Source organism: Pelobates fuscus, chromosome 11 (assembly GCF_036172605.1).
Source record: "Pelobates fuscus isolate aPelFus1 chromosome 11, aPelFus1.pri, whole genome shotgun sequence".
NCBI classification, from domain to species: Eukaryota; Metazoa; Chordata; class Amphibia; order Anura; family Pelobatidae; genus Pelobates; species Pelobates fuscus.
The window spans coordinates 14,174,543-14,188,945 of record NC_086327.1 but is presented as its reverse complement, the minus strand read 5'-3'; the positions used below and the strand labels follow the sequence as shown (position 1 = coordinate 14,188,945).

General features: G+C 46.0%; 1 protein-coding gene across 1 annotated transcript in view; it reads left to right on the top strand.

Moving 5' to 3' along the window:
- Positions 1-12,482, top strand: part of LOC134577074 (complement receptor type 2-like) — a 117,307-nt gene extending 104,825 nt beyond the window's left edge. Inside the window, exons 25-27 of the mRNA XM_063435716.1 lie at positions 2,443-2,589; positions 11,733-11,846; positions 12,266-12,482. Coding sequence (XP_063291786.1) covers positions 2,443-2,589; positions 11,733-11,846; positions 12,266-12,453 — 449 coding nt within the window. The 3' untranslated portion in view covers positions 12,454-12,482. The remainder of the gene's footprint in view (positions 1-2,442; positions 2,590-11,732; positions 11,847-12,265) is intronic.
- The last annotated feature ends 1,921 nt before the right edge of the window (positions 12,483-14,403 follow it).

Below are 14,403 nucleotides of genomic sequence, written 5' to 3'. Positions count from 1 at the left end.
ATTTCTGAGGACTTAAAGGTAGGCAGAAAATGTAATAGAGCAGCAGGAAATGCTAGCAGAATGCTTGGTTGTATAGGGAGAGGTATTAGCAGTAGAAAGAGGGAAGTGCTCATGCCATTGTACAGAACACTGGTGAGACCTCACTTGGAGTACTGTAAACAGTACTGGAGACCATATCTTCAGAAGGATATTGATACCTTAGAGAGAGTTCAAAGAAGGGCTACTAAACTGGTTCATGGATTGCAGGATAAAACTTACCAGGAAAGGTTAAAGGATCTTAACATGTATAGCTTGGTGGAAAGACGAGACAGGGGGGATATGATAGAAACATTTAAATACATAAAGGGAATCAACACAGTAAAGGAGGAGACTATATTTAAAAGAAGAAAAACTACCACAACAAGAGGACATAGTCTTAAATTAGAGGGACAAAGGTTTAAAAATAATATCAGGAAGTATTACTTTACTGAGAGGGTAGTGGATGCATGGAATAGCCTTCCAGCTGAAGTGGTAGAGGTTAACACAGTAAAGGAGTTTAAGCATGCGTGGGATAGGCATAAGGCTATCCTAACTATAAGATAATGCCAGGGACTAATGAAAGTATTTAGAAAACTGGGCAGACTAGATGGGCCGAATGGTTCTTATCTGCCGTCACATTCTATGTTTCTATGTTTCTGCTGCCAAAACAGCTCTGATGCATCAAGGCATGGAATCCACAAGACCCCTGAACATGTCCTGTGGTATCTGGCACTAGTTCATTAGCAGCAGATCCTTTAAGTCTGGTCACTGCCATCAGAGAATATTATTGACATGAAAGGGTGTATGTAGTCTGGAGCAATCTTTAGACATGTTAATTTAACATACACATGAATGCCAGGATTCAAGGTTTCCAACATTGCCTAGAGAATAACACTGTCTCCACCAGCCTGCCTTCTTCTCACAGTGCATCATGTTGCCATCTCAGCCCCAGGTAAACAATGCACATGCACCCAGCAACCCTCTTGATCGAAATAAAAATGTAATTCATCAAATCAGGCAGCCTTCTTTCATTGCTTCATGGTCCAGTTCTGATGCTTACGTCCCGATTGAAAATACTTTCTGCAGTGGACAGGGGTCATCACTGGGACTCTGATCAGTCTTACACTGCAAACTGAAATACACTTTGTATTCTGAGACCAACATTACGTTTTTCAGCAATTTGAGCTACAGTAGCTCTTCTGTTTTATTGTGCCAGATGGGCTAGCCTTCACTCCCTATGTGCATTAATGAGCATTGGGTGCAAGTAACCCTGATACTGGTGCACTGGTTGTCCTTCCTTGCACCATTTTTGGTAGGTGTTAACCATTGTGTACTGGGAATACCCCACAAGACTTGACATTTTGGAGATGCTCTGACTCATCTAGCCATCACTATTTTGCAAAATGTGTCAAAGTCATTCAGATCTTCTCGCTTGTACCTTTTTTTTTTTATCAAAGATGGCATTCAGGAACTGACTGTTTACTTACTGCCCAATTTATGCCACGCCTTGACAGGTGCCATTGTAATGATATAATCAATGTTAATCACTTCACCTGTCACTGGTTTTAATGTTGTGGCTTATCAGTGTATAATATATAAATATAGATTTATTTTTAATTTTTTTAAGTCAACTTTTTTCCTTTTAATGGTCACTTCTCATATACTCTGTAAATAAAATCAATATTTAGCGATGGACCCATGCCATCTTTTTTTCCCATCAATCATCTTTTATTGGATACGCTGAATATTGAACGATAGGGCACTGCGTTAGTCGTTTGCTAGGGATATGTCCGGATGATGCTTCTTAGATATAGAATTCAGTTGAACAGCCGACCTGGCAAAAGATTCTCAAATCTCAATTCCATCATATCGGAATGCACAAGTCTAATATTTACATTAATAATTGAAGCTCAACACCTTCATTTATACTAGTGGAATGAAAAAAAATTCAGCAGCTTACAGCACAATATTAATACCACATTTGTACTAAGCAAGTTTGTCACTAACCGTAAATTTGGTGAGATGAAAACCATTGTACAGTTCTTACCCTGAATTACTCAGATTGAATATCCAGTACTGCAGAATGAAATTTATCTTCAACCTGGCTCGAGGATGTCAATTTGCCACAGTTGGCTGCAAAGTGAAAAGGTTTATAAACCTCTCCTATTTCCGATGATGCACCGAAGCTCTTCTTTTTGCTGCTTATTTAATGCTTACTTCCTGTTTTGATTTCTTGTTTGGCTATTAGAACTGGAAAGGAGCATTGCCTATATCAATGAGTAAAGTAGCTTAATAGTAGATACCCAACTCAAATTATGCAAATTTTATTACCATTTGTATTGTAATTATATTGCATTAAATTATGCAGACTTTTGGTGCCTTTGAATCTGGAATAAACTTCATGCAAAAATTATTCCAAAACAGGTGGAAAAACCTCCAAAATGTTTTCAAGAACATGCATTCAGAAATCATGGTGCTATACGAATGGAAGCTTTACGTTTAGCGGTGGGAGGACAAAGATCGGAACCTCATGCTGCTACACTTACAATTGTACTCCATCCATCCCTGTGTGTAAGTTGTGTGTAAATCAATGGGCATTAAAATATCCTAAATATCAAATTACCTTTCCAGATAGCAAGATAGCTCAGTAGGTTATGTTTCTGGCTTCTAAGATCTGAGTTTAACTAGAAGATCTAGTCCTAAATTTAAGAGTGTTCATTCCACATTTAGAACTTTGAAATGTCAGTGAAACAAGTAACAAATCTGATAAATCATAGCATTAGAATGTGACATACTGAAACACATTCAATGCTAGCCACGATAGAAAAGCAAAATTTGGGGGCGTGGCTTGGACGTCGACCGAGATGGCAGCATAAGCACTGAGCTCCGCTCCACCGGTTCTCCAAAAGCCCTAACTAAAGCAAAATCTCAGCACTCGTGGGACGAAACCGTAGGGGTTACCCCCCTGGGACCCCCAGACACTCACAGTCCAGCCAATCTCACGGTCCGATGGACGACTTCTTGCAAGCGCCGACCGATATGCACGACGAGGCCGAAGGCCTCAACATGGCGGCACAGCCCTCAGGGCGAGAAAGCACCCCTGCACCTACATTGGAAGGCATCGGAGATGAACTCCGCACGATTTCAGCAGCAATGGCCACGATGGCCACGAAAGCAGACCTCCTGGTCCTGACCACCACGATCCAGGACGCCATGCGGGCGGAACTAGCCGGCCTCAGGACGGAGGTGACGGCGCAGGGCACCCGACTACAAGCCCTGGAACACTCCCACGAGGCCCAAACGCACAGGATTGCGGCAACCGACACTGCCATAGCGAGACAGGGCGACCTCCTGCTCCAAATGAGGAGGTCAGTCGAAGACCTCGACAACTGCGGCCGCAGATGCAATATTAGGGTCCGCGGTATACCTGAGGCAGAAGGCGAGGAAGACATAGAAGGCACCCTAACAGAGCTATTCCATCTGATCCTGCCTGGCGACACCCTACCACCGCTCAGATATGAAAGGGCACACAGGGCCCTGCGCCCTCGATCTCTGGAGGAAGGCCCCAGAGACATAATCTGCTGCATCCACTCTTTTGCCACGAAAGACGCCATCATGAAGGCAGCTAGAGCCCGGCCCACATGGGACTATCATGGTGCGCAAATCTTGCTGTTCAATGACCTGTCTCCGACCACTCTGGACGCTAGAAGGGCTTTGCGGCCTATCACCTCCCTGCTAAGAGACCGCAATATACCGTAAAGATGGGGCTTTCCATTCTCTTTATCGGCAAGACACCGGAATGGCTGGGTAACGCTCCGCGGGCCGGACGAGGCCCCCGGCTTTCTAGAAGAACTGGAGCTCCCTCCTACACCTATACCGAACTGGATCCTGGGGCCGGGAATAAGACCACAACGTATGCCCGCCGACAGAGAAACCACTCACCACCGGGACCTGCCCATCACCGTCGCGGAGCACATGCGGCCCAGAACTGAGGACCGACTTTGTGGACCCACCGATTCATTAACGCAGAGACGTTCCCGATATTAAGGTACTGTCCCCCACTTGCCGAACCGACCGGGACCTAACCGCTGGCCCGTTCACACATGGCATACCTACCGATCGTAGTGGACTGGTCTCGTGCCCCCCCCTAATGATGCTCTACCTGACTACCATGTCTATTGCCATTTGCAAATCCCGTTTTCTCCCCCCCCCCTTCCCGCCTCGCCCGCTCTCTCCTACACGCGGGGCCTCCTCCACAGATGCTTACTAAGGGGCCCCTAACCGGGATTTTTTTTTCTTTGGGGTGGGGGAGGTGGTGGGGCGGGCTGGGCTGATCGACCCCCCCTCCGGCCTGGAGGCATCGGGCTGGACCCTCGGTTTGACACGCGGCCCGGCGCTGTGGGGTGGGGCCCTCTGGCTCGCGCGCCGAGACTGTGACTGTGTGCCGCGTCTCGGGGTTCGTTTCTTGGACGTGATGGGTGTCGTTGCTTTCCTTTGCAGGTGTGGTTGTTTCAGTTTGGTATGTTGGCACGGGCTGATGTTTGCCGGCTTTGGGCGTGCCACGTGTTGACTGAGCTGTTGGCGCCATGTTGGATTGGGCTCTGGGTTGCAGGCGGGGGGTGGGAGCCGGGGGGTTGGGGGAGGCCGGACCGGCTGTGTGTGCCTCTGTTATAGATGGGAAAGTAGTGTGACGAAGACAGGAAATCTGGGAGACGCACAACAAGGAATGGGACTCTGCGGGGGGGTGGGGTGGGTGGGGGGTGGGGGGGAGAGCGGGATAGGAGAAGCAGTAAGGGAAAGGGAAGCAGGCTGAGGGGGGAGGCGGCTAGCGGGGGGGGGGGAAGGGGGGAGGGGAAGGGAAACGGGCCTAGAGAAGAGAACTACCGCAACAACCACGATGCGGATGTTAGATCACACCACTACCACCGCCTTTTTACAATAACCCACACTCACGGTGCTATGAACATCATAACCACGTATACCTCTGAGACCTACGAGTAGAGGAGGCTGCCCCCACATACTATATTCGTATACCCAGTGGTACCTCCCGCCCTCGAGGGCACTCTGCATGGGATGTAGGATGGGGGGGAGGAACAAGCTACCATAACCTACTTAGGCTCCGCTACACCTAATGTGCTGGGCGGATGGGACGTTTAGGGCGGAGCGGAGAGGGTAGGGGGGATAGGACGAATCACTTACAACCAGATAGGGAAACTAGACAGAAATGAACGGTGGTTGACACGACCAATGGAGGGTCCTTATATATGTCAACTGTTATTACTGTTAATTGACTCATTTTCACTTGTATATGTTGCTGGACTGGACACCTCCGGGTGCTCCCACATCTCCCATGATCATCAACACGCGGGCTAGGACCCGGCTGGAGCGGGTACTATTGACCCATACCTGATTACACATTTAGATACACTTCACTATTCTCGGTTTCGACTCCAGCCATTGCTCTACATAATCACTTGCGCATATATCTCGACGGAGCCACAGGCACACTCACCCACCGATCTGGTTATCGGGGTGACGCCTGGTCACTCGCGCCGAGGCGTAAGTGTTACTCCTTCTTGAAGGAGACTCCAGGATAGTATTAACGTCTATCCACCGGGGATACTTCCCCACAGGGGGGCCCCCTTTTGCCCACCCCTATTTTAATCTCCCAATCCACACTTCCTACCTTACACCTACACTCAATCCCACGCACGAAAGGACTGGACGTTGGCACCACAGGGAAAAGGTTGAGGACGCGACAGACGATAAACGAGACCGCCTGACACCCACACAACCTCCTACATAAATCCCGACCGGTCACACGGACACCCATAGGACAACGCTACACACACACCCTCGCGGGGCTGCGCCGTCGGCCGGGTAACTTGTGCCGCTTGGGCGGATCCCCTGAGGTCGGATGCACCTAGCTACGGACGAGACCATGGCGTACCATAGCTCCCCTATAACAGTCATGACGCTCAACTGCAGAGGCCTGAACATGCCAGAACGGCGCTCCCACCTACTGAGGACGCTGAGGCGAAAGCATATATCGATCGCAATGCTCCAAGAAACCCACTTTCGAGACGGCGCGGCACCCAAGCTCCGCAACGCCTACTATCCGATCAGCTACTGTAACAACCACCCGCTGGCTCGACGGGCAGGAGTAGCGATACTCATAGCTGCCGACGTAGGATTTCAAGAACTAGACAGGATGACAGACGGCCAGGGCCGTTTCCTTTTCCTCAAAGGGATGATAGCCGACAGAATATTCACATTCGCCTCTGTCTATGCTCCCAATTCGAAGCAAGCACGATTCCTACGGACAACACTACGTAAACTACACGACTTCTCGGAGGGCGCCCTGATCGTGGGAGGTGATTTTAATGCCCCCCTAGACCCACTTACAGACTCCTCTACGGGACACAGCAGCCTACCGCAGACCCACATTAGATCCATACGAAAGTCCCTGGGAGAACTATCCTTGGTTGACTGCTGGAGAACGTTACATCCCACTAGCAGAGACTACACGCACTACTCGATAATACATAACCGCTACTCCCGAATCGACTATATCCTCATTAAACAGGAAGGCCTATCGAGATTGAGAAAGGCATCCATCGTGCCGGCAACATGGTCTGACCACGGCTCGGTCCAGATAGAGCTGGAATCCCCGTTATTCAAGCCGGCGATCCGGTCCTGGCGCCTGAACGAGTCCCTACTCCAAGACCTAGCGGTGCGGAATGAGATCTCTAGGACCTTAGAACACTACTTTGAGGAAAATGGGACCGATGAAACATCCCCGGTGTCCGTATGGGAAGCACATAAGAGTGTCATACGTGGCACCCTTATCGGTATTGCGACCCGCAAAAGAAAGGAAACAACGCAGGCAATGTCCGCCCTATACGGCACCATCTCACGCCTCGAGCTCCAACACAAACGCTCCCAACTAGTCGAAACATATGCCGAACTGACAGAAGCCCGACGCAACCTGACAACCCTCCTCACACAACGACACCTACGTTCGCTTCAAAGATCGAAAAACTTCTTCTATACACACGCGAACAAAGGGGGGAAATTCTTAGCACGGCTGCTACGAGGAGAAACAACACGCACACAGGTACGCAAGATTCGCCTGGCCTCGGGAACCACATCACAATTCCCCGAGGACATAGCACGAGAGTTTCGGGAATACTATGCCTCACTATATAACCTACACCGACCCCAGGACCCGCCACACCGACGAGACTTGGAACAACGAGAGCGGACGTACCTACAGGATAATATCCGAACGAGAATCAACCCAGAAGCGGCTCTCATGCTGGACGAACTAATTACGACCGACGACCTAGCCGCGGCGCTTAAAGGTACGAAGACGGGAAAGGCCCCGGGACCGGACGGATTCTCTACGGGCTATTACAAACACTTCGCCCCACTATTACTACCGTGGCTAACTAAAGCCATTAACAAAGTGGCGGAGGGGGCACAGTTTGGCATGGAATCCCTATAGGCCACTATTACGGTGATACTTAAGCCTGGGAAAGACCCGGAACAATGCAGCAGCTATCGCCCAATTTCCTTGCTGAACGTGGATACGAAGCTCCTAACGAAGGTCCTAGCTACTAGACTCCAAAGGGTACTACTGAACCGTGTCCATGCAGACCAAACGGGATTTATCCCGGGCCGGGAGGCACGGGACAGTACGTTACGCCTGTTTTCCATACAACACCACGCACGGAAATACCGGAAACCTCTCCTATTATTATCCACAGACGCGGAAAAGGCGTTTGATCGAGTGGACCGGTCATATATGTTCCGAACTCTCCGGCATATGGGCGTTGGACAGCGGACTATGGCTTGGATCGCGGCCCTATACAGCTCTCCAAGGGCGTCAGTACGGGTCAATGGAGCGCTAACTACTAACTTTAGCATTGCAAACGGCACCAGACAAGGGTGCCCCTTGTCGCCTCTCCTGTTCGCCCTCTCCCTGGAGCCACTACTACAAGCGATCCGAAACCACCCGGACATACATGGATACTCGTGGCAAGGTACGGAACATAAAGTAGCCGCATATGCGGATGACCTCCTATTTTTTGTCTCCCAGCCACGGATTACACTGCCCTGCATACTCTCCGAAATAGACAAGTTCGGCCAGATCTCGGGATTCAAGCTGAACCTAGCAAAATGCGAGACACTCAACATTACAACCCAGCCGGCGGATTACGAGGCCCTGGGCCCTTTATTCCCCTTCCGCTGGTGTACAAAGGCGATGAAATACCTAGGAGTCTGGATCCCCTCGGACCCACAAGACATCTATAAACTCAACTTCACACCGCTCCTAGAGAAGATTGAACTGGACCTGAAGAGGTGGGCACACTCGCACATAACATGGCACGGTCGCGTAGCGGTCCTCAAAATGAACATACTCCCGAGGGTCCTCTACTTGTTCCAGACCACACCCATAGCCTTACCATCGACATTCTTCTCGAGACTCAAATCAGCGGTCATCCACTACGTATGGAGAGGGGAAAGATCCAGGCTGCGCCATGACCTACTGTGCCTACCCAGGCACAGAGGGGGCTTGGCGTTGCCGGACTTTAAAAAATACCACCAGGCGGCAACGCTACAGCGTATCCTCGAGTGGCACGAGACAACCACAGACAAACAATGGGTGGACCTGGACAGGGAAGGCGACACAGCAAAGCTGAAGGCGTCGGTGTGGCAGAGGCGGGCGACAAGGGGCAGCAGAAGACAGGACGAGGGCCCAGTGGCGCACACACAACTCACTTGGGAGACTCTCAGGGAGACACCCGGGATATCCCCGACCCCGAGCCCCCTGATGCCGATCGCCCACAACCCCAATGTAGGGGGGGGACTACCCACAGAGGCCTGGAAATTTCTGGGGGACGAGGATTACATCCCGATACAGAAGGTCACCCAGGACGGCGCCCTTAAGACACTGGACACACTGCTAGAAGGCCGCCAACGATCCCCGATGGTCACTCTCCGGTATATCCAACTAAAGCACTACTTGGCCTCTCTACCTCACAAAGACAAACTACGGAGGGACCTGACAGGATATGAGAATCTCTGCACCCGAGGTGCATCGCTAGACAGGACCATCTCGACTCTTTATCAATACCTGCTGACCGAACCCACAACAGACACCAACACCTTCCAACGACGATGGGAATGGGCCATGAACAAGACCTTCACCCAGACACAATGGGAGACAGCTCTAATATGGCAACATAAGAGCTCTTCTAGCTCTCGGTATCAGGAAGTAAATTACAAGCTAATTTCAATGTGGTATAGGACACCAGTACTACTACATAGGATCTTCCCTGCCACACCACCGACGTGCTGGAGGTGCCTGGAAGACGAGACCCTACTGCACATCTGGTGGGAATGTAGACTCATCGCACCATTCTGGGAACAAATTGAATCAGATATTCACCTGATCCTTGGAGAGGACACTGAATGGTCGGCGGAACTAGTTCTACTGCACATATCCGCACAATCAATATCTGCCTACAAGAGGTCAGTCCTACGCCATCTTCTGAATGCGGCCAAGTCACTTATCCCGGTACACTGGAGGACAACTGATCCCCCCACCAGGGATGAGTGGATCCACAGAGTCGACGACATCAGAGCAGCGGAGTCGCTCCAGGCGGAACTGACGGGCAGGGAGGCAAAATACGCAGCTGTCTGGGCACCATGGCTCGTCTTTCGGACGCGACCGTAGGGGGGATCCGTCGGGGGGGGCTGGGCCCGGGGGACGGCGCGGCCCTCGAGTACCACCAGCCTTACATTCATACGACCTACAACGACTCTAATCAGCTGGCAGCGGTGGCCACCACACCCCACGGACCACCCACATCTCCCTGACAAGACGTACACGCAATCACGACTAACTCATGACAACAGGACCGCTCTTAAAGACCGCATACATACGCATGGGACTGTCCAACGGACCCACGCCCATGAACTGCCCACACCCGCACTATGTGACAACCACATGACCATGAGTCTACTAAATACGAGACACCTAACGCACTGATCCAGCAACTACAGATAGTCAACCCACGATAGGTAAGATGGTAGCAACCGGATGAGACCGACTCAGACACACCTCACATCCTGATCCTCGGGGCGACACGAGACTCACTGATGACCACCTATGAGACTTACACAACCTCGCTCTATCTGGCTACCTTAACAGAACTCACACCGGACCATATGGGACCGGAACCGACTCGACTATTGGCGGGGCCCCTTTACACTACTATGCAACCCCGTTAACCCCGCTCTGCTCCCTGTATATTCCCCGACCGTACAGTACCAATCCTCTTCAACACCAACAACAACACCGAACCCATCCGGGTTATATCACACACTGACACACTACACCACACCACACTCTCATACACCCCACTAAAGCACACATGAATCCAAGGCTCAGGTGCCTATAGAACTACCCGCACAGCCCTAGCCCGCAGTTGATTGAACCTGGTAATTCACGCACCTAACAAGAGTTATGCTGTGGCGCCTCCCAGGAGGGTACGAGGCATCACCTGACACTAGCGCTCTACTGCTACCTGAGCCTACAACAGTCAATGTTTATACTCTACGATATGTACTGTGTAATGTTATGTTCTTACTATATTAACCCTGTTCTTTATATATTACGCTTTTTCTGCGGGCCTGCGCGCCCAAATTTGCCTACTAATATGTATAACTGTATAACTCAATAAAAACGTGATTAATAAAAAAAAAAACTCAGGATTCGAAATTATTTTATGCTCAAATACTATCAATAACCAGTTGGCGAATACAAAAACAATGTACCAAAATTAACTAGTAGCGTTTGTGTTACCTCTGCATAAAAAGTGTGTTGATAATTTTTCGTATCAGATCGTTCACTGAACATTCGGTGAACTGAAAGCTTTAAGACAAAATTGCAGAGCTATAAGTAATTAGTTCATTAATATTTGGCTTTTGAAAATTTCAGTAAAATAGTAACAAAAAGTAACAAAGGTATCACTACAATTCACTGTTTTGAGATTAAATCACTTAGTGCACTGAATGTTATTTAAAAAAGATTAGACAGGCAGGCAGGCCAATAGACAGACAGACAGACAGACAGATTTGATGATAGATCATCCCAGGGCTAATTTGAGTCATGTACTGCAGAGAGCCCCAGGATGATGTTTTTTTTTTTTCCCAAGTAAATGGTTTAATATCACAAAAGCAAGCATTAGGATAGGATGTACCAAACATGGGGTACATTGACATTGTGGCAGGCTTATGCAATATATGATCATATACCCATTATTTTGCCTAGGTTAGGTGTTTTTAAAAGAAAAACTATTCTGTGACTGAAGAAGTTTTAATAATTTGCATTTTCAGTTGAGAAATTCATTGTGTTGAGCTATTCAAATCCTTTTTTTTCATTTGTTTATTGCAAACAGCTGGAAGTCTGTGATTTTTTACAATAAACATGATTTTCAATGGGGGTTAAATAATTTTCATTACAGCTGTATTAATGTCTATGTATATCGAATGCAATGTTATAAAAGTCCCTGTTGGTGTAATGATTATGTGTCCCAATACTTTTGTCCATATGATGTATATACATATATTTTTAATTAATGTGAGTTAAAAATAGTGTTATGACAGATAAGATTGAAAAGTGATTGTCTTTTTATTTTTTTAAGTACCTGGTGATAGTACTCAGTTAAATGGACTGACTTGTCCATCATCAACCAGCAACAACATTAAATGTACTGGGATTGAGAACATATGTCTTCAGCAAACAACCATCATAACAGGTAAAGCAAACATCATACTACTATAATTATTAATGGACTAATTATTAAAAGACACTGTGACTGGTCGGAAACTATCACTCAAAGCACTCACAATATCCCCAATACATGAAGTCTACAGCAAACAGAACGGTGGTCAATCAGAGTGTAAAATGTGTTTTGTTGCACCCATTGTTAATGTTAGATGCTCGAAAGGAAGACATTGAGAGAGCATAGGAGAGGCAAGTAGAGAACAATGTAAGAGCACATTGTAAGGGATCATGAAATTAATTTATATAAAACTGTTTCAAAGTAATCAGACATAAATATTTTAATACATTTGACATTTGTAAAAAAATAAATAAACAGAAGAGATGTTACCTGTTATTAGAACTCATCCTCAACTATTTTCTTACATTCAATATTTTTTTTTTTTGCTATAGGAAGCCAATCAAATACTAACGCATTTCGTGGTTGTATCACAAAAAGCATTTGTGATGCTGAGATCCAATTGATAGACACCAGCCAGCCACGTACATCTGTTAAGTTTACCTGCGCCAATGGATGTGTTGATCTGCACTGCAACTTTTTCATTCCTATGTATTTATTTGCATTTACCTTATTCCTCTAATAAATCTAGACCCTTGTAATTGCACACAACTGGGGAAAACTTCCATTGACTGTGATGCAAATTCTCTAGGCATATCTTTAATGATTAATAATGTCTTGAGTCTATATTCGTTTTAGTTATTGATACCTCATATTTAGGGAATTACAATCAATTGTATTTCTTGTCACATTCTGCAATGTTTAATGTTGGATAATGATTTAAAGTTGCAGTTAGTGTTGGGGTTGAGATTGATTTTGGGTCAGGGTTACCAATATGATTAATGTTGGGGTTTAGGGTACTAACGATTAAGGATGGCATGGCAGTATGGTTGATTTACAGTTAGAAAATATCTGCAGTAAATTGTTACTTCCTTATGCTCAGCCAATGGCTGAATGAGACGATAGTTACAATTTCGCATCATTTTAAATACAGGTACTCCCATAAACATAACTATCCCTTATCCCTAAATCATTAATCTCATTAGACTTGTACATTCAGTTTTTTTTTTAAAGTGGGATTTGTTAAAATGTGGAAGAGCAATGGGACTCTCGTAAAATGCTATTATACGTGAATGTGAAACATAGTCTAATTTTTTAAAGTTTTTAAAATCTGTAGTGCACAGTATCTACACAAAATAATTTGCAGAGATATTGTTTTTTTTTTTTGACTGTAGCTAGCTACATTTCAAGGGTTTGATAAAAGTATCACACGTAAGGTTTCAAAATACACAGCATAAATGCAATGCACGTGATGGAAAAAGTAAAAAAAAAATTATATTATATAATGTGATTAATTTAATAAAAATTGATAATTAATAAAGCTCAAAATACATCCAACGAAAGTTCTCATGTGTTTAAATTTTTAGATGTATTAGAATTCCAAGTGTGAAAATGTAAATCAGAAAATATCTAATTATGGCCTTGGAAACCTAGCAAAGATGAGAACAAGGTTATTGTGTGTGATACACAATAATCCAGCAAAATTTAGCATAGAATGGTGGAAAAATGGAAAGAAGGTCTACTTTACAGAAACATATACTTTTGTGCAACAATTGTAGTCTGTGACTTCCAAGCCAACCAATCACTCTATGACTAAGTTTCAAAATTTGGGATGGCCTTCATAAAAGAATCCTCAGCAAGTTAAGAGTCCTCCATCAGCTCCATTAAATGCAATTTTTTGAGGGATTCTAACATATTAGATTTTTTTTATCCATGCTCATACTCTCAGCCAAACAATGCTGTCCTAAACTAGGAATGAGTGTTACTTCCGCATTAACAACATAATAAGTAACGATTCAGTCCTGGGCACCTGGGAGGTTTTTTGTTTGTATCATACCAGTCAAAATCAGTTTGACGCGGAACTGAGGGAGAGGAACCAATAACTTGCTGAAATGCGCTATAGTACTTATTGTGTTTAATTTTTACTCCATTTGAAAAAGTCTGTTGACGAAACGCGTTATGGAAATTTTATACTGTGTATTTTATTTATTAAAGGTTATTTGGTCATTTGGTTGTGCCAATTATCTTTTTTTATATACACTTTATTTTTGTTTCACCTGGCAATTTTAATTGTATTTTATTTTTATTTTTATTTTACTCCATTTTATTCGACTATTCTGCTTGGTATTGTCCTGCATTCATATTATCCTGTACTCCAAGAAATCCTAGTTTGGGATTATACCACCTACGCTGACAACAAAGAGCAGTCAGTCTGCTCTTCCTTTGTGAGTACATTTTTAATTACCTATCACGGATATTTTTAATACAGAGAGCACTATTAGTTGTCTCTTTTCTCTTTTATTTGAACTTTGGATACACCACTGACGGAGGGAACCCACCATATAACCCATAAGCAGGGATTATACCGCTGTATGCGCTTCACACCAGAGCTGGATATAGCTCTGTCAAATGTGAGTTCCCTACTTTTATTTGAATTCAGTGATTTTATTTGACCTATACATATTGCACTATT